The sequence below is a fragment of the Carex rostrata genome, chromosome 8, assembly GCF_964058835.1.
Source record: "Carex rostrata chromosome 8, lpCarRost1.2, whole genome shotgun sequence".
Taxonomy (NCBI): Eukaryota; Viridiplantae; Streptophyta; class Magnoliopsida; order Poales; family Cyperaceae; genus Carex; species Carex rostrata.
In genome coordinates, this window is record NC_135925.1 from 4,692,178 (window position 1) to 4,713,785 (window position 21,608).

General features: G+C 34.1%; 1 protein-coding gene and 1 long non-coding RNA gene across 4 annotated transcripts; one reads left to right on the forward strand and one right to left on the reverse strand.

The window, feature by feature from the left end:
* Positions 1–1,917: 1,917 nt before the first annotated feature.
* Positions 1,918–5,042, reverse strand: LOC144557734 (uncharacterized). Of its 2 annotated transcripts, XR_013512770.1 has the most exons (6): positions 4,754–5,042; positions 4,294–4,652; positions 3,717–3,931; positions 2,786–3,021; positions 2,580–2,697; positions 1,918–2,163 (listed from the first exon to the last, which is right to left on the reverse strand). It is a non-coding gene; the product is annotated as an uncharacterized LOC144557734 (long non-coding RNA). The 2 variants fall into 2 exon arrangements; XR_013512769.1 differs by having other exon boundaries at positions 4,294–5,042.
* Positions 5,043–9,411: 4,369 nt separating this feature from the next.
* On the forward strand, positions 9,412–19,736 carry LOC144557748 (uncharacterized). 2 transcript variants are annotated; one of them, XM_078306321.1, is made up of 18 exons: positions 9,412–9,853; positions 10,291–10,349; positions 10,691–10,822; positions 11,610–11,750; positions 12,210–12,266; positions 12,512–12,606; positions 13,556–13,688; positions 13,846–14,028; positions 14,931–15,124; positions 15,360–15,426; positions 15,915–16,048; positions 16,596–16,662; positions 17,032–17,094; positions 17,239–17,477; positions 17,939–18,068; positions 18,247–18,339; positions 18,446–18,628; positions 19,261–19,736. In XM_078306321.1, exons 1-18 carry the CDS (start codon positions 9,538–9,540, stop codon positions 19,558–19,560), a joined length of 2,586 nt encoding a protein of 861 aa, XP_078162447.1. In that variant the 5' UTR covers positions 9,412–9,537; the 3' UTR covers positions 19,561–19,736. The 2 variants fall into 2 exon arrangements, with proteins under 2 accessions (XP_078162447.1, XP_078162448.1); XM_078306322.1 differs by lacking the exon at positions 13,846–14,028.
* Positions 19,737–21,608: the final 1,872 nt, after the last annotated feature.

The following is a 21,608-nucleotide window of genomic DNA, read 5'->3' on the forward strand; positions in this document are numbered from 1 at the left end:
CCAAATTTCACAGGAAGTCATTTGATTTCGATTTTTCTGATTTTAAAATTTAAATTTATTCAAATTTATCTAAATTTCGATTTTTCTGTACTTTCAAATTGAGAAATGTAGGGTTTCACAATTAATGAGATAAATTTAATAAAATTAAATTGCAACAATATTCTCAACATTTATCAACATAAGTTTACAATGTCAGTTGAATTTACTTTAACATTTGGAAGCTAATTGTCACAAAATTAGAAGTCTGGTAGTTATCAGATTAAAAAATTGACAACTATCACTGAAAATAACAAAAATTACTGTGGTAGTGAGCAATGGCTCTCCACTCACAAAAAAAAAAAAGAAAAAAAAAAAAAAGAAGAAGAAGAAGAAAGCAATGGCTCACCTACAATTATGAATTCGTATCCTCTGAGATATCTCAAACTTTGCGTGACTTTATGGAAAATTCTAACCGTTTAAAGACGTTCTGCACGAATCTCAAAGCCCACATGACACTGACCCCTACATCACCCCGAATAGGCACCGGACACGTCGGTCACGCAAAAGTTGAGATATCTCAGAGGATACGCACTCTACAATTATCGTCAATACGGGTGAGGTCTCATCTTTGTAGCTGTGTGGTGCAAAGAGAGATCAACTAAACGACCCTCAACACTTACCATTATACAAAAGATAACATAAAGAATTACTGACAATTAAAGTGAATGGAAATATAACGAAATTTTTATTTATAGTAAATAGAAAAATGAAAAATAATTTTAAATAATTTTAAAAATAAGAAGACATTCATTTGGTATGGCGTCCAGTTAGAACGCCATATCCAATGATTTTTTTGTTTGAAAAAAATATATATACATATATAAAGAGAGAGTAGAACTAGGGTGTTTTTAAGCTCACCAAAGTGTTTGGTGAGCTTAATTTCAAAACCCATCAAATAGATTTCAAATGACGAATCTGAACTGTTGAAATCCGCCTACTTTACGAGTGATGCGTCTACATGTGAAAATTTTAAACATTCGAATTAATTTAGTATAAAGTCAAGCAGTCAAAAAAAGTTCAAAAAATGAATACACTAAAATTAATTTATTAACCTTCTAATTTTGACCAATTGACTTTATACTAAATTAATTCGAACGTTTAAAATTTTTACATGTGGACGCATCACTCGTAAGATAGACGGATTCCAATGGTTCGGATTCATCATTTGAAACCAATTTGATGAGTTTTGGAGTTAAGCTCACCAAACACTTTGGTGAGCTTAAGAACACCCTAGTTCTACTCATATATATATATAGAGAGAGAGTGACTAATATGTATTCGGTAGCATATGGGCCGATATGCATACGGTCCAAATTTAAAATTTCAAAATCCAAAAAGTCGATCTGAACCGTTCATCTTGTTCTCCATATTAATATGTGCTTGGAGACCAAATTTTACATTTTTCTGAATTTTTGTACTATTTATTAAGCCACTTTGAAAATTGTTAATCCAACGGTGGCTTAACAAAACAGTAAAATCAGCAGCCACCGTTGGATCAGCAATTATCAAAGTGGCTTAATAAATAGTAAAAAAATTCCAAAAAATATAAAATTTGGTTTCCAAGCACATTTCAATATGGAGATCATATCTAATGGTTCGGATCGACGCTTTGAACTTTGAAAATTAAGATATTACGTGAAGTAGAAACGTGTTTTACTTCGCAACTCACCCTAGCCCATATATATATATATATATATACTAGTATCGTACCCGTGCGTTGCGACGGGGGCATATTAAAAAATTATATATTTTCATAAAAATGCCCACATTACTTGAATGGTTCAACATACATAAACCAATCCTCATTACATGGCTTAAACTCTACTCATGTGTTTTTCCCCAAGCTACTACCCCTCCAGACAATATCTAGCAAAAATATATACATACAAAAACACATATACAAGGGCAATGTAGGAAAACAGATAAAAGTACATACTATAAATTAAAAAAAATTACAGATGACATATCCAAAAACCACAGATAGCAGCAAAGCTGATTATGTACCAGTACCAATACCGTAGCATTTTCAGAGGGCACCAAAGTCGGTTCAGTACCAGTGGCAATGCCAGTAGCCGTACCAGCTGACACAAAAGCTGAAGTGTACCAATAGTCATATCAGAAGTCCTACCAGTAGACAGGAATCATGTGGTGTGTACAAGTTACTTGCAGCTCATAGCATATACACATTGATAATTAAATGGTAATAAAATATGTCAAGTCAATTAATGAAATCAATTTTGGCATGTTGCTACACATGCTTATTGATTCCAGCTGATGTCGTAGCTGGTAAATTCATCAAAAGGAAAAAGAAAAGGAAAAAGAAAAACGCCACACCATTATGTAGTTGCAATTGCTGTTTCAAGGCCTCAAGGCGAATTCTTAACTCGTTATCCCGGCTAACAAGGCCCATTGATTCTCTTTGTTCAGTGTATAAAACATTAACACGGTAACAGAACTATTGTATGTAAAATTTTCATGCCAGTATGTCATTTTAATTATTTGAAATTTTAATAACGGAAATTAGCAAACAACAAACTAACCTGTAGAAGAGTGAGCTTAGCAGACAAATTTGAATTTTCTGTTTTGTGCTATAATTCCCTAACATATCTCATCCTTTTCTCCTTAGACTGTGCAGCCGATTGCTTATTTGCCAGTATTCTGTATATTATCAGGGATTTAAATTAATTAATTTCCATTGTAAAACGTACATTATGATGATAATATATACTAATTACACAAAAATCACCTCTTGACACATTTCGGATCATCCAAATCCAACTCAGCAAGCTTCTCATTGGCCATAATATTCTTGGTTTCGTCCTGAGTGAACACCTGATCTCTGAGTTCCAAATCGAGTGCCTGTTTGGGACATGATTTCTGATTGCACGCTGGTAGCAATGCCTCATTGGAGTTCAGCTTACAGTTCAGCTTATCGGTAGAAATGCCTCATTGTCATAAATGAGAGTAGTGTCTACTATGCATCTGTAAAAGGATTTAGTCTAATTTTGAGTTTTGACCTGGTTTCTGTTATGATTTATGAGTGTGTACTGACTCGAGTGTTTAACTTGATGTATGACCTATAACCTATGTATGATGTATGCAAGACACAACATAAAATATCAAGAGAATCAAGGTTTTGTTTATTTATTTTTCATATCACATGAGCTTTCTGTCAATAATTTTGGCAAGGTATTTTACAAGAATGCCCTCATATTGTATTCTTGTCAAATTAAGGACAGTTGAACCTTTCTCTTTTCTTTGAGAATCATGACGCACTCATGAGATGAACTCATATGGTCATTGTGCCTTATCTCAATTATTTACTTCGATACCCTTGATTTATTTTATTTACAAAACAGTGATTGTGATAACTTTCTTTTAAGAATTTCCATCTTATGAGCATTGCTTGCTCAAAGATTTCAATTATTTCATATGAGACAATGGAGGTTATCATCTGATACTCAAACCTCCTACTGTCATGCATACTTACACTTAAAACCCTTTTATTTTCTTATTTTACTATTTTATTATGAAGAAAAAATTATTTAATCAAGGGGAACTCATATAGTACTTTAATTTAATCAATTTTATTTTTTGTACTGGTACTTAGCAAAATACATGCTGTGCACCCATGAGCCACAAATAAACATAAACAAGAGGTTTCATTCAGATAATACCTGGTTCCTCCAAGATTGAAGGTAGTAATTTCTTGAACCATTCAAACTGAGCGCCATGGGAGTAATTCATCCAGGACACCTCAATTCCCATGGATTCAAAGAAGGAATTGTTCAGTGTTGTGGCACCACTGACAACAAATTTCACACCATGCAGGAAGTTCTCTGTGCTCTCTCTTGAGAGATATGGCGCGATTATGGCAACCCGTATGCTTCCGCTAATCAATGAAATTTATAAACCAGTCAATCTCTTTGTTGTAACAGAGCTACAATATGTTTTTCCTAATTCATTTTCTTAGGGAATTTCCAATGGGGCCCACTCATCTAAATTAAATTTGGCATAGCTAGATTCTGGGCTGATTTATTTTATTTTTTATTATTCATTTAACTAAACTCCATGAAATTTTCTTAGGAATTATTCCAGTGATCCAATTGCATATTACATTTCCTTGAGTACCTGGCAACGTAATTCAATTTATATGTGTGAGGTACTTGTTAGTTGACTAATTTTATCCCTAAATTGATAAGAAACAACTCAGAGTAGAAGGAAGAAACTTAATTATGAGTAAAGTGCACAAACCAATGAAATCGAGAATTAACCATCCAGAATGCTACGTGATTATATCTATTTTGCAAGATATCTCAGACCATTATCGTGTCATGTACTTGCCATTTTCTACAACACCCGATTCAACTTCAGTAAAATAAGTTCTGAACCGATTCTTGCTATCATTGTCCATCTCTTGAGGTGGGCCCCACTCAACCCATTTACCATTCAACTTAGCAATTATAGGTGCCGGGGAGTGAAGGGGAGTCGGGGACAGGCTACAAAAAAATTTCATTGGGAAGAAGGGTCGGCAGTTTCACTGGGAGGAAAATTTTACGATAAACCTTTTTTTGGTCGTGGATGTTTGATCGGAGAACAACGGAGAGAGCATGCTGGGGTAGAGAGAGAACAGCAATTAGCGGCGATTAGGGTTCTCTTTTTCACTGGGAAGAATAGAGAATAATCGAGAGAGATGGCCATCACTACCACTGACCTTGTTGGCAAGAGTATTGCTGTCGAGACTGAGGGGACTCCGATGGGGAAGGAACCACCAAATCCGAATCCGAGCTTCTACCCTCTCTCGACCCCTCCGACGACAAGTGCGAGGTCATGATACGGCGGTACGGAAAGTCAGCATCGACGCATCACCTCCTGACTTCTGGCTGCAGCACTCTTCTCTCTCCATCTCTCTCTCTCCTTTGATAGTTAAAAAAGGGTCTCCGATTAGGTTTTTTTTTCTTTGGGAAGAAAGGGTCGGGGAGGGGACGGCTCGGCATATTTTTTTTTACGGATCAGTGACAAAAAATTTCGGATCTATGAGACAATAAGGAGTTAGGCTACTATGACATTGGTGTTATTTGAAATTAACTAACACCAACTTTTAAATTCTTAGATCTGCCTTGAGATTTGTAATATCTGTTTTTACTGTTCAAGCATTTTATTTTGTACGAATCTCAAGGCAGATCTAAGGGTTTAAAAGTTGGTGTTATTTAATTTCAAATAACACCAATGTCATAGTAGCCTAGCCCGACAATAAGTATAACAATATGTGGTGGGTATAATTTTCATTAAATTTAGATTTCTACACAGATAAGAGGTGTATTTAATTAAAAGAAGGCAGATTATTTGTTTAGATGACTCAGATTCAAATCCGAATTCTGTTAGATAAATTCCAGCCGTACGACTTTTTATCATCCAAAGTAATTTAAGGTGCATAATATAGATGAGAGATGAGAGATGTATGTATGTATTAAGTCGGGACACCATTTCAACTTAATACCAGTTTAATAAAAAAATAATATTTCACAAGGGACGCCATTTCAATTATTGAACATTTAGATATAATTGATATTATGACATATGTATGCTTTATGAAGTAACATAGCTAATTGAGATGTTCTGTTCCACAAGTGAAAATACTTTATTGTATTAAAGTAATGACAACATATTTGATTGTGAAAATGAAAATACTTTATTGTATTAAAATTATAAAAGTGATTTGCTTACAAGTGATTTTAACAAAATTGATTGTGAAATTCAAAGTATTTTTAGAGTACCGTTTAAAGTTTATAACAAATATTATTTTACATATAAAAAAACAAGAAATATATTAATGCTGCAAAATTAAGTCAATGGAGAAAGTTCCTCTACGGTTATTCATTTTTTGTCATCGTTGCATAATTCGTTCATCATCTATCTCATAAAAAAACTCACTCTCAACGTAAGTAATCAAACAATCATTTAAGAATTAATCTCCCATTAAATTCCTTACTCGGTTTTTCACATAATTCATTGCTGAAAATATCATTTCAACACTAGCCGTAGCCACCAGCAATATCAATGCTAATTATTGTCTTTGTTATGTGCTACATAATAGAAGGGGCATTATTGACCAATGATTACCAACTTCACCATATAAAAATTATAGATGTGATCCTTGTTAAAATACAACTTGAGAATCATGTAATTCTTATTTCTGTATACCTGTAAATTACAATTTTTATTTGCTAAATACGTAACAATGCCTAATTATCTGATTGTGTATATTTTATACAGAAAGCGTCCAATGAAGCTATAGATTTACAAGCTATTCACAATCCATTTACCACCGAGAGCAAAAAAGGACAAATGGAAATCAAAAGCGATGTTTTAGATGAAAATATTGTAAATAAAGAGGGGGATTTGGTTAAAGAAGAGACAGAAGTTCCATCTAATTATTGTCTCGCGTAGAATGACTCAAATGCCTCCATCACGTTTCCATTTTCAAAAACTTTAATAACTTAAAATTTAAATCTTAAAATTTAAAATAAAACTATTAGATATGAACTACATCATTTTATCTACGCACGTGTAAAAAATTGTAACATTTCAACTTTGTTTTAGTTATCATCTTGAGCTTATAAAAATGTATACTAATGTGGATAATTTATAGACGTTAATTTTTCAATTTATTGATTCAAAAAAAAGCAAAATCAAAATGTGATAATATTTTACAGACACAGAGAGAAAATAACATAAATCACATCTAATGGTTTTATTTTAACATTTAAGTTTTAAACTTTGAGTTATTTAAGTTTTTAAGAATTGAGGCATAATGGAAGCACAAAAAATGGAGGCATTTGAACCCTCCTCTTTTTTTTATATATAAAAAGAGCTGGGTTATGACCTATTGGTTAAGTCCGGTCCATAAAAAAAAAAAAAAAAAAATAGCAGGGGCACTCAGTGCCTACCCCTGTGACCATATAGCCTCGCCATTGCTTGTGTCGTGTTTCTACATATTCGGAAAACGACACGACATAATCAAATCACAATACACGTTTCATGCGCTATGTTTAGGTGTGTTTGAAACACGTGTTGTGTCAACATGTTAAAATTTCTAAACAGATCGTGTCACATAGTACCAGAGATTAATACAACATGAATGACACGACACAGTTTAATAAATCAATAATAATTAGAAAACACTTGTTTTATGCCAAAAACACTAATACAATTTAAATAGAAAATAAAGTGAAATTCTAATCAAATTTTTCAAATTGTTCGAATATTCTGTAAATTAATTCTGCATTATTTGATAAAATTGCTTTATATCGTCAATTGAAATGGTGTTCTCTATAAAAATTTATTTTTTAGTCTAGCTCTTGTTGAAATGGCGTTCTATGTAAATATCTTTTTTTTTGTTCGGACAAAGAACTCCAAACTATATATGGCAGGCGCCGTAATGGTTTCGCAATTTGAACTCCAAACTATCTCATTTTTAATATTTTAATTTGTCTATTTACTATCAATAAAAATTTCGGAAAGTATGAGAGTATTCATATCCTACTTATAAAAATAAAAAGTTACAAAATAACTGTAATTTTAATTACATAAATTGAAAATAATTGTAAATTTAGAAAGATTGTCAAATTAACAATCTTTTAAGGGGGAATTTCATGTATACCCCTCAAAAACTTCAAAATTACGTATTTCCCCTCTAAAATTTGAAATTACATAATCCCCCCTCTAAACTTCAAAAACTCACATATTTACCCATTTTTATTATCTTTTCTATTAAAACACATTCTAAATTTATAAAATACCCATGTTACCCTTTTATTAAAAACCATAAAACACCCATTTGACTCCAATTTGAATCTAAAGGTTCATCTACCTTTCGAATTGCTTTGAGATCTGTGCGCACTAGATTAGCACAAATCTTGAAGTGAACAAACATGAAAATTGAAGCAATGTACACATATCTTAATGCGATGCATGCGGATCAAAATTGCTTTGAGATTTGTGCGGGCTAGATTAGCACGAATGTTGAAGCGAACAAGCAATAATCTTATTGCGATGCATGCGGATCGGACGGTAGAGAAACATTTCAGATTCAAATTTGAGTTCGATACTTCGATGGGGCATTTTATACTTTTAATGAAGGGTAAAATAAGTATTTTATATATTTAGAATGAGTTTTAATATAAAAGACAATGAAATGGGTAAATATGTGAATTTTTGAACTTTAGAGAGGGAAATACGTAATTTCCAAATTTAGAGGGGGAAATATGTAATTTTGAAGTTTTTGAGGGGTATACGTGAAATTCCCCCATCTTTTAAAATTTCACGTTGACATTTGCAATAATTTTTAAGTGTTAATTTTTTTATTTTCAGATGATAAATTACAAAAATATATCAAAATATTTCACACGTTTCACAAAGTGAGATAAAAAGTGTATTGTAGTAATAAAAATATTTTAAAAATGATTACGAATCAAAAAAGAAAAGAAATATTATTCTTGGAGTTGGTTGTTGGCCGACATGCTATTGATAGTACAGCAACATACTGTGCTACAGTATCAAAATCCTATCAGATATGTTTCAAACGATGAATTCAAACTATTAAAACCGATCTACTTTCACGAGTAGTGTATTTACATGTTAAATATATAACATTCGAATTCATTTAATAATGCCAAGCAGTCAAAAAATGTAGAACTACATGTTAACTTTAATATATTTATTTTAAATATTTTTTTAGTTGCCTAACATACTAATTGAATTTGAATTTTTATATATTTAACATGTAAATAATTCGTTTGCAAAGTAAATTAGTTTCAATATTATAAATTCATCGTTGAAAATTTATCTAATAGAATTTCTAAATTTTAACGCAATATGTCGCTATACTATCAATAACACATTAGTCATTCTAGTCAGTTATGTTATTATTTACAATGACAAAACATAAACGCTCCTATCAAAATCTTTAAAAAAAATGAAAGACAGGAATTTTAGAAAAATAATCGAAACATAGAGAGGATGAATAAAACAAATACCGTAAATAACATCACTCATGATCCCCAAAACATGAACAATATTTCAGTATCTAAACCGGGCAAGTTACTGTAATAATGCGTAAGCCTTCGATGACATGTAAGAAACCGACAAAAAGGAGCACTCATACCACCAAAGTAACTCAAAGTTTGAGTTTAGATCTAGACCGTCATCTCTGTTTTGACACGATAATTAAAGGGTCCCGTGCATTTCATCTCTAACCAGATTGACTCAGATTATAATCAGACGGTTCTGATCAAAACTTAATATTTAAGATACTTCAGAGTTCAGAAGATGCGGGCTCCAAAAAGAAAGGGGACAAAAAAATCGAACACACTCAGTTTCCACCACACACGCTCCTCTCACCGTTCTTCCCCTCCGTTCTCCTGCCTTCCTCCAAAATGTGAGAAAGCAAACAGCCCACGAAACCCAGGGAAATCCAAAACTGAAACCAACCATACTATGACTTCCTCTTCGTCTTGTGGAAACACCACCATGCTCAGCCAAAGAGCTTCGCGCCTCCTTTTACCCGCCTCAAGGGCAGTCCGCCGTGTACTCGGCCGCGAAGCGTCGAGGTCGACCGTATGTCACTCGCTTGGCGCCGCTGCGAACGTTATCGCCGCCGCCGCTGCCGGAGGAGGAGGAGCCGCTGCGGCAACGCACGCGGCCGTGACGAACACGCTCGCTCAAGTGGCAGTCACGGCGGTCGCTATAGCATCTGGCGCCTGTCTCTCGACGAAGGTGGATTTTCTCTGGCCTCAACCTGAAAACCAGCCAGGTTAAGTGTTCCATTTTTATTATTTACTCAATTACTTCCTGTCTGTCTATGCTATATAAAGCAGTGTTATGCTATCTGTGTGTAGAGCCGTAGAGGTGCATATTACTGTCCTAAAATGTGAATTTTTGTTTACTGGCTATAATCAAAATCTTTTTTTGTTTTAATTTACCTTGAGGCTTGATTCTGGCTAATATTTATAAAATTGTGGATCCGGGTCCATTTGAGATGTCAAGTAGGCTTTCGCCACTGAAAACTGACTATTAAGTACCATGATTTGTGTGTGTGTGTGTTGGGGGGGGGGGGGGGGGGGGTTGCAGTACCAACATAAATGATATACAGACTCAAAATTGCAGTCCTTAGGCCTATTATTATCACTGTGTTGATTATTTGTGAAACTAGATTTGTAAATGTTGACAGCAATTCATGCTTGTTTGCAGATGTTCTTGTGCTTGAAGGGGTAGATGTGACAGGATACTCCATTTTTCATGATCCAGAGGTACCTCTGTTTATATTGAAGTGTCAAGTGATATGAATGTTGATGTTATAGTTGACTGTAGTCCAGTCTCAATTTAGATATTTTGTTGTTTTGGTGGTTCTCATGGCATATTATGTCTACTATCTAAGTTAGCTTTTACATAGGGTTTGGTGCTAATTTGAGATTATGCATCATAATTCATAAAAAATATAAAGCAAACTTGATAACAAACTGTAATTATCAGTATTTTATGTATCTAATAGCTTCTAAAAGAACCATTGTTGGACTTGGCTGATTTGTACAACATTAATCATCCTCAAATGCTTCTTGTCTTATTCCCATAGAATTAACTCTCGGTGTAGGTGCAAAAAGCCATATCCTTTGCAAGCGGCGCTCATCTGGGTCAATTCAGGAAAACAGGGGAGCCTTATGTTACACATTGCATTCATACTGGCAAAATTTTAGCTGCTTTGGTACCGTCGACTGGCAAACGGGTATGAGTCTATACCTATACAAGCTGTACTCTTTATTCAAAGGGTTCTGCTTTGCAGAAAAGCATGCCCCATCTGAGTATTTCCAAAACAGCACACAAAATTTTTTGGTATTTGATTTATAATATCCAAAACTAGATGGAGAAGCAATGCTTAAGCAAATGGCTCCATTTGACTCTAGAGTGATTTTTGTGACTCACTTTCCAATGTTTTAACCTCTGAATAGAATAATTGGTTTATTCTGATTTTTGTGCATCTCAATAAGTTACTAAAGCTAGAGTTTAGACAACTGAGTTAACAATTGAAAGAAAAGGAACATAGAGAAAGATTGACTAGAGGGTTGGAGAGTGAGAGAAATAGTTGGCAGGAGGGGGTAGTAGAGGTCTGTTTCGAAGGAAATTGAATGTAGTTTTTGCTGTATAGGGCCTAAAGATGTTCTTATGTTTCTTGGGACTTTTCTTGGGTACATATATTGAAGTTTTTTAAGATTTTACATAACGGTTGTGAGTTTTTGGATTTAATGTCTTGTGTGGTTATCACACAAGGTTTGTGAGTTTCACATACTAGCCAGTTTGTACATTAAACTTAATTGGAACATGTTCTAATATTCTCTCCTCTTTTAGTTTGAAAATGTTATTAATGCTCCTTAAAAGCATAAAATATAATGGATATTGCATGACTTCAGATGTCATACCCACTTGTAATAATAAAATTGCCAGGCTAGATCTACTCTTTTAGGCAGTTTGATCAAGTTCTATTGTTTTCCTTTTCTGGTTTCTCTTTTTCTTAGGCTGTAGATACGGTAATAGCTGGAATACTTCATGATGTGGTAGATGATACAACTGAGACCTTCAGCCGCATAGAAGAAGAATTCGGTGAAGATGTTGCTCATCTAGTTGCGGGTGTTTCCAAGTTAAGTTATATTAATCAGGTATTTGCTAATTGTATAATGTTTCCAAAAAGTGATTTTTTTTTTTACAGTTGCAGATAGCGTAGCAAGATTAGTAAATGTATAGTATAATATCTCAACTCTTGAGTTCATTGGACAACTTAGTTGAAGAGCTCAATCATATATGCTAGGAGTACTAAAGCACCCTATTAAAGTAAACAAAAGTAATTCTCATTTTTGTGTGTTATTTCCTCTTTATGAAGTTTGTGGTCTATGGTCAATTTGCTTGAATTATGGATCTGTCAGTCATTGTCGTTACATATTTTTATTGAGAGAGCTTGGGTAATGAATATCACATAAAAAAGAAAGAGGACTTGTCAGAAATATTATATCTGTAGTAATATAGCATCACTATGATTTGACATTTTACTTTATTTTAGTGTGCTTGTTGTCGTCAATTTTTCAACTAATGGAGTTACAATTTTGAGACGTGTTATGTAGTTGCTGAGACGACATAGGAGGAAAAGTTTAGATGAAAACTCTCTCACTTCTGAGGAGGTATGTTTGAATGTCATAGTTTGTAGTCACAAGGCCAATGTTGACATCTTGCAAGTTATCAAGCTTTTAAAAGTGCCTGTTAATCCTCAATTAAACTCCTCAACGCTAAAGAAACTGAAAAGCAACAAACAAACATTAAATTTTATCAATACATAACTGTATCAAAAAGGATTGTTGTTTGAGAAATTACTGTAAAAAGTTACTTGGTTGCTAAGTGCCAACTAATTGTTATGTTTGAATAATAGGCAAATAATTTGCGCATAATGCTGTTAGGCATGGTTGATGATCCTCGTGTGGTTCTTATAAAGTTAGCTGACCGGTTGCACAACATGCGGACTATGTAAGTATGCTTTATTGTTCATATATTCAAATTTGATATCTAAAAATATAGATGTACGAACACTAGTTTAGTAAGAGATGCAAGAAGGGGTTGTAATTCTCACCAAAATTAGCCATACCAGTATTGTTGTCGACATTGAATAGGGGTTGGAATCTGTCAGGTCAGTAACTAGTTAATATTTTTTTATACTAGTGGACTGGGTTGCGAGTTCTCAACCCTCAACTGACACATAATATATTTAATTATTTTAATACTAAGATTAAGTAGTGGCCCAGTTGTTTTGGCAGTACTTGTGGACTGGAAGGCTGTAGATTTCAAATCCATCCTGAATATTATTTAGAATTTTGCTCCGCTCCAGATCCCAACAGAATTGGGCCATTATAATTACTACCAACTCGTACAGACAGCAGGGAACTGGTTGGACCTGACCATGCCCTGTTGATTTGTACCTCACTCAACCTTGACGGGTGTTTTCTGAAATTGAATCCAGGCCCATTAACCTGTTGGTTCAGTGGTTGGTAATTTGTATACAATTAAGCAATTTCCAAGAAAGAAATTATATAGAATAAAAAGAACATTGAATCTCTGGCCCATTGACCTGTTGGTTCAGTGGTTGGTAATTTGTATACAATTAAGCAATTTCCAAGAAAGAAACTATAGAATAAAAAAGAACATTGAATCTCAAAAGAGAAAACTGACATATAATGAAAAATCCAAATTAAAGAGTAATTGATATTAAAGATGTTACCTTATTGCTTGGAAATTTACAGTACTGATACCATCTCATGACAAATGCATACGGTTCAGTAAAGATCATTACTAATATGGAACTGAAAGCATGGCTGAACCAATTATTAATTATCAGTAAATTTCCTAAAAATGTGGATTTCTTGAGAATTCATGTGGGTGTGCTGAATCTGTAATATCCTTTTTACTTTTATTTTTGTAGCTATGCGCTGCCGATGCCAAAAGCTCAGGCTGTAGCCCAGGAAACACTTGCAGTCTGGTGCTCCTTAGCCTCTAGACTAGGTGTTTGGGCCTTAAAAGCAGAGCTCGAAGATCTTTGCTTTGCTGTTCTTGAGGTATTGCTTGAAAATTATTTTCTAAGTATTCAGGATTTCAGTAAAAGGTTATAGGATAAGTGCATAATCAGAGGTATGCTTGAACATTTTCCCCCCTCCTTGTTTCTTGCATTTATTGTACTGATTCAACTTTGTTAATTCTGTAAAACTTGGGCAGCCAGAAATATTTAAAAAAATGCGTGCTGATCTGGCATCCATGTGGAGTCCAAAGGATAGCTCCAAAGCAAGAAGTGCGAGGAGGTCGTTAATGAAAACTAGCTTTCTTGCCCCAAACAACAATAGCAGTGCCCCATCAGATTATGGTTGGTCCATGCCATCAAATGGGGGTTCTGACATGCGGGTCAGATTTACTTCTATAGTGAATTTCATGATCTTGTAAAAGTAACACTTAAGATTTGACAGCTGAATTGACCCCATAAAGAATAATAGCCAAGGGATTGCAAGAACTTAAAAAAAAAGTCAAGATAACTATTCTAGATCAAAATATAAAAATCACTTGAGAATATGCAAATGTATATTATGTGTTAAAGCCCAGCTTATTGCATGTTGTTTAGAAGTTCAACATTGCGACAGAAAAAGTAAATTTTTTGTACTGAAATTATGTCAGATTCAAAATTAGTTTTTGTATCCATTTGTATCTTGTCACCGGAGGATGTATTTGTGATTTTTACTTATATTTTTGGTAGAAATATCAAAAAATGAGATGTTAATTTTTTCATATGGCTACCAAAACTTTAGCTTTTAATTTGTCATGTCAGGTGTTCTTCAGTGCAATTAAATCCCCTTGACTTAATGTTCAGGAGCCGCGATGAAAAAAATGCAAATTTTCTGGGGCTGTTATTTGGCCTCCTTCATTTCTTCATTCAATATCCTTTAAAATGCATGGTATCAGTACCGTGGCCTTGAGAATAATTTCACACGTCCTATGAAACATAAATTCATATTATTTACCTTTACAAAATGAGTAGTATTCCAGAAACCTGCTTACATTCTTATATGTCACATATATCCCACCTCTTTAATGTCTTTTAAAATACCAAAATCTGCCCTCTTTTCGCTGTCAGTTATGTAGAGATAATCCATGAGAAAATGGGGTTGTTTGGGCATATGTTGCAGTAATTGGGGATGCTAGGGATCCTAGTTTACACTTTTTTATAGGGTTGGCAGTGATCTGTTGACATTGTGCAGTGATACATGTGAGATATATCTATATCCTGACATTTTTGTGGCAATTTCATGCAGGATCTTTTGCAAGCTGTGCTTCCCTTTGATCTGTTGCAAGAGCGCAGGAAACGCAATTATTTTCTGAATAATCTTGAGAAGTGTTTGAAAAGCTCCTCAAAGCCACCTAAGATTGTCAGTGATGCTGGCATTGCATTAGCTACTTTAGCTGCTTGTGAGGAGGCACTTGAGCGTGAATTAATTATATCAACTTCGTAAGAATACATTACTTAAGTTTGCAATATTATATCTAAATATGTATAAATTATAATACTAGCTGGTCCCAACACAATTTCCTTTTGTTGATTAGTTTTCTTATGGGAGGCTAATTGACATGTGGCCTAATGGCACCATAAAAGTAACTGGAAATGGCACCAATAATTAACCTGCTAAAATATTCAAAATACAGCTGAAAATTTAATTTGCAAAATTACTGGTCTGCATTTTTAGGTACATACCGGGGATGGAAGTGCAATTATCAAGCCGACTGAAGAGTCTGTACAGTATTTATTGCAAGGTACTTTCCGTGCTTATTTAGTAAAAATAAGGATTGTTGGTAGACTCTTTCTCATTATTTGCAGAACATGCCTATGAATTTTGGCACTTCTAAACAAGATTTTTAATTGAACATGAAAACTAAACTTCTAATGTCTTTCTGTCTAGGTATTTCATTCATGGAAAAGTTTGCGTCTTTCAATTGCCTGAGCAAGAATCATTGTTTTATCCAAAATTTCTTCTCTTAAAGAGTCACCGTGTTCCAGGTTTTAGATAACAATAAACTAAAATAGGAAGAACAAATTTCTTGGGTAGAAATTAAAGTAGTATGAGGTTGTATTGATGTTGGGATTATTGAAGTAAGAGCGAAGTGGTCTATTGTTTTTCAAACTCGCATTTTGCAAATAGCAAAATTAGTTGTAGATTGTTTAGCTCAATTTCCTGATAAAACCTACATTTTTTTGTCTTCATTTTATTATTATTTATGTATGATGACCTGTTTGGAAGCAGATGAAAAGGAAAGATGTTGAAATAAGACAAGTTTATGACGCACGTGCCTTGAGAGTGATTGTCGGGGACAAAGAAGGATCCTTACATGGGCCTGCTGTCCAAGGCTGCTATAGTGTGCTCGACATCGTACACAGGTACATCCTCTTTTTATACTAATCTTACTTTCTCTTTGATAATTTCTAGGTTGTTTTTCTTATAATCTTCTTGGCATGAAGTCTGCTATTATGTCCTTAATGATTATCAAACAGATGCTGTTATTTCTGTTGATTACTTTTGGATTTTTTTGTTTCTTTTACCTGAAGTGATGTTTTATAGTAGTATAGACTCTTATATCCTAGCAAGTATAATCATTTACATCTTTTCGTCTCCAATGAAAGAAGGTAAATGATGGTTTAATTTAACACATGTTGGTGCAGTGGCAGCTTACATTGTTATTTACCATAATAGTTGGTTACATCTGTTGCTACTTTTACTGTTTAAATTCTCTTGGATAATGTTTAACTGCAAAATTGTTGGTGAGTTGAGGCTCTAATTGAGCAGTGGAGACTTAGTCAATGTTAATTTGCACAAAAGTTTAGTTGCACACCTGAGGCTCACGTGTAATTTAATCAAGCTAAATAAATTACAGCGCAGTTAAGTGCATTATATTTTGTTACTGAGTCGCATTGCACCTGGTTTTAGGCTGTGGACACCAATTGATGGGGAGTTTGATGACTATATCGTCAATCCTAAGCCTAGCGGTTATCAGGTTTGTGCGATCTTCTTCTTCTCTTTAGTCTCAGAATTCTTGGACCTGATTAAAATGTTATTGGCAGGGTCATAGTTATGTAATTTAGTCTTATTCTTCATAATGGCGGTTATTATTGTATGATGATTTTATTGCAATAAAGTACCATTGTATGCTCATTAGGAAGTGAATGCTCAAGTTAGTACACTAAACTATCATAAAACAAATTAAGTAACATTATAGCTATACATGTATGTCAATGCCTCTAGGGATCATCAGTTGATTTTATTATTTCATTCATTTGTTTAGTTCACAAGAATACGGAATGACAAAGTATGTTAAGTCAATGTTAATCCCATTTCTTATTTCATATGCATTGCCATGATGCAGTCGCTTCACACAGCAGTTCTTGGCCCTGACAACTCTCCTTTGGAAGTTCAAATAAGAACACGTGTAAATCCTCATCTCAATTCTTTTGTCAACCTTTTTTTTTGTTTGCTTAATTTTTTTTTATGGCAATGAAATTGGTTTCTCATAATTAGACATTGTTCTCTCTATGAATTTATTTTTATTTTTGTTGGATTTGGTAAACACCAGAGGATGCATGACTATGCGGAGTCTGGGCTGGCCGCACACTGGCTGTACAAAGAAAATAAGACAGATGAAATAACAAGCAATGCTCCTAATGCAACTGAGATGACATACAACCAATCAAATTTCTTGGAAGATGAAGGCTACATGCAAGATGATATACCATGGAAGTACAGTTCCATCAGGGTGGGCCATCCTGTGCTGAGAGTTGATGGAAGCCATCTGCTTGCAGCTGTTGTCGTCAGGTATCTTTTTAAATAATGTATATAATGTTCTAAACAATTAAGGAAGCATTGGTAGCCAGTATGGTTATGTAGATTCACTACAAGCACAGATGTGTGTGTGTGTGTTTGTTTATTCACTACAAGCACAAAAGTAAGTGGAACTTTGCAAAAAGAGAAAGTCTCACTAATAAGTGTACAAGTAGTTGAACCCATGTAATATAAAAATGCAGAGGCTATAGTTTTTGAGTTGAAAGAGTTTAAACTGTTCCTTCTCCATTGTCTGTCCTACACTTGAGAATCCCCTAAATACATAAACCTCATTATGAGTTGGAATTACCTAAGAGACTAGTGAGCTAGACCAAAACTTATGGGGTAGAATTTTGACAATATTTTATAGGCTAATTTGGACTTGACTTCCAAAGATTGTCAGTTATGATGCACTGCGGATATACTGAGTATATATTATGGTTCTATCCTTGTAGAGTGGATAAGGGAGGCAGAGAACTGCTAGTGGCTGTGAGCTTTGGTCTAGAAGCTTCTGAGGCTGTGGCTGAGAGGAGATCTTCATTTCAAACAACCCGTTGGGAAGCTTATGCCAGACTTTACAAGAAGGTACTAGTGTGAAAGTTTTCTTCTTCAATTGCAGTTTTTTTATATGAGTACTGTAGAGAGAGTGAAGGAGGAGCTGGACAACAACCACATTGAACTATACATATTGAATTGTAGGGCATAATGAAGATTCTTTTCTTTTCTTTTATTGTAGTCCTAAAGTCGAGTGATTTGATTATAGGTGTCAGAGAAGTGGTGGTCTGCACCAGGACATGGTGATTGGTCAACAAACCTGGAGAAATATATACTCTGCCAAGATGGCATATTTCATAAGGTATGATTTGGGCGCATATCGTTGTTCTATTATTCTTAGTTCCAGTGACACTTTTTTTAGGTTCTAGGTTACTTGGTGCTAATTGTTCCCTGTCTTGTTGCCACAGCAAGATCAATTTGAGAGACTTCTACCAACATTCATACAAGTAATAGATCTGACTGAGGAAGAGGAATCTGAGTACTGGATGGTTGTATCTGCTGTTTTTGAAGGCAAAGAAGTTGTAACTGTTCCTGCCAGTTTAAAGTATGCTGGGGCCCCTACTCCAGCTACTGATCCCATAAATAACAAGGTTCTCTCTCACTCTCTTACTACATGGGGTTTCAGTATTTTATTATTTTTGTTTTTTGGGTAGTTACCATGGTGCACTGGTGTTATAGTAAGATACTCACCTTTTTTTACTTGTATCAAGATGAAACAGTCATTAGTAAAACCTGATTCCTGATTCTGTCTGAAGATTTTTTTTTTTTAAATTACGATTTTAGATGCTAAACATTTTGAATGTTACCATTGCAGACATATCATGAAAATACTAGTATGTCTCTAACATGGTAGACTTTTGCAGGACCTATTTCAGCCCCTGCTGACTAGAATTTGTAACCACTCTTACCTGCACATGACAGTAGGGACCAAACTGACATGAATTGGTATTTGTTTAGACCAAAATGGGAAACTTGTGGGAACCAATATTGGCAATATAAATGAGAACTTAATTGCAGCAAATGCAGCTAGTGTAATATTCCTCTTGGCTTGATTGCGAAGTTAACTAGTATTTACTTATTTTTTTGTTACTTGATAAATTTTGGCAAATTTACTTGCTGGTTACTTAAAATATTATAGTATGCCTGATTGCAGTCACTTTTGTGTACTTTGTGAAGTCATATCAGAAAGTCAAATGATCTGTTCTGAATTTTGGAGTTTTAGGTATATCTGCTCAGGACAATGCTTCAGTGGGAGGAAGAGGTTCGGCGTGGCACATCCTTTAGTCAAAGAACATACAGACAAAGAACTACAGAAGCACAATTAAAGAAACATTCTGATCTTGCAGAAGTGGCGATCATTTGCTGGCCGCACGGTAAGATCGTGAGATTGCAATCTGGCAGCACTGCAGCTGATGCTGCCAGGAGAATGGGGCTTGAAGGGCGGATGGTTTTAGTCAATGGCCAGCTCGTATTGCCCCATACTGAATTAAAAGACGGTGATATTGTTGAAGTGAGGTCGTAAAGCCCTCTTTTTCGTTATACAGATTTTTGTACAGTTTATTTTGAAAAGAAAAAAAAAATTAGGATGGTAACCAATTAAAAGGTTGTACAGGGCTGTCTCATGGTCTACTAAATATATATTATGTATATATGACTTGTACATGTTGGTTCTTTCAATTTTATTTTACTTCGTTTTTCTCTATATTTTATTTTTATTTGTATGAAAAATCACCTTAAGAAAAAGTGAAAAACACATGTTACAATTTGATAATACAAGTCAAATATTTTTAAGGCCTATTTTGTGATAAATAATGCAGCACAATATCTTCCAAACCATGAAGTCTTGTAAGATACAAAGTCAAGAACCATGTAAATTCATTGGTTTGGAAGTTACACCAGCAGCATACTTTCAATTGTTCATATAAATTCATTGCCAGACTTGGCAAATCATTAAGAATCCTACAACTTGATGGCTTGATGCTACCATAACAAAACCATTTCTTTTAAAAATAAGTGACCAAGGGTATTAAATTTACATATTATTTGATGCATGATAGATCTAAAATCAGATTATGTGATGGATCGAGAGAAAATTTTATGTCCGAGATTTATAAATAAATGTAAATACTCGAAATTACTTAAATATTAAAAAAAAAACTTTTGAAAACAAAACACATATTATTAATGAAATTAATAGGTTTAGAGCTAAAGTAACGGACGTTTAATGTTTCTTTGTTCTGTATTCCTCTGTTTCCTGCTACTATCTCTAGAGTTTTAAGAAAGAAAAAAAGAGTGAGTCTATGGTACTATGCATATCACGGGTTGTTACCGTACTACGGCTCTATATTCGAGTTTTCAAATCCTAACGGTCGATCCAAACCGTTCATCTTGTTCTCCATATCAATATGTGTTTGGAGACCAAATTTTACAATTTTTGAAATTTTTTTACTATTTTTTTGGATATTTAGAAAATCACTTGATCTGAAAATTCTGGACCATCCAAAAACAGTGATTTTCAATAAATTTTAAAAAATAGTAAAAAAATTTCAAAAAATGTAAAATTTGCTCTCCAAACACATATTAATATGGAGAACAAGATGAACGGTTCGGATCGACCGTTAGGATTTGAAAACTCAAATATAGAACCGTAGCACGGTAACAAATCGTAATATGCATAGTACCATAGACTCACTCAAAAAAAAAGAAGCAATTGTTTGAAACAGCAAAAAGAACGTATATTAGCAGGCAACAGAAAGAAAGTCCGGAGTGGATCGAGTAAGATATAGCTCATCAAAGGTATTGAATAGGCTAAAGCACTAATTAAGGTTAAGAAACAAGGTTGTGATAAAAAAATAGAAGTACTTCAATCTCTCGTGTGGTGTTTGTTTTTCCAAGAATAAAAAAGTGAATGAATGTGAAATCAGAAGGGAAAATGCAGAAGAGAGGCGAGGTGCAATTCAGAATCTTGTGTTTATTAATAGGTGAAAATCCCCACATGTTGTGTTTGTTAATTTACTTGCATAAAAATTGAATTGTGTAAGATAAAGATCCTAGAAACTCGTTAAAACTGGGCTTTGAAACAAATGGGTGATGAATTTCTCGACATGCTTGTTTACATCGAGAAAAAAAATAGCTAATAAGATATTAAGATTATTTATCGATGAGAGTATTACTTAATTTATTTATTTTAGAAATTATAGGTATAAATTTAAATAAAAAAAATATGAATATATGTTTTCAGTTTAATTTTTGATAAACATAACACTTTATTAATGATATTTATCTATTGTATTTATTTTTATGAAATCAAGTAGCGAAGGATCTTATATTTTTACGCCCTTGTCCTTATTCCTACGTTTCTATTTTTATTTCCTGTGTTGTTCGGCGCTTCCTTTTAAACATAAATAGACCGAAGGCCTTTTTCTACCGGCCCAGTTTGGCCCGATACGTCATACCAGATATAAATCGTCTGATATAAAATAGACAGCGCAGATCTACTGTCGAGCCGCTCCAGCTCTTCAATGGAACATTTCGAGATCTGTGTAGATTTACTATAAATGTTATCCAAGA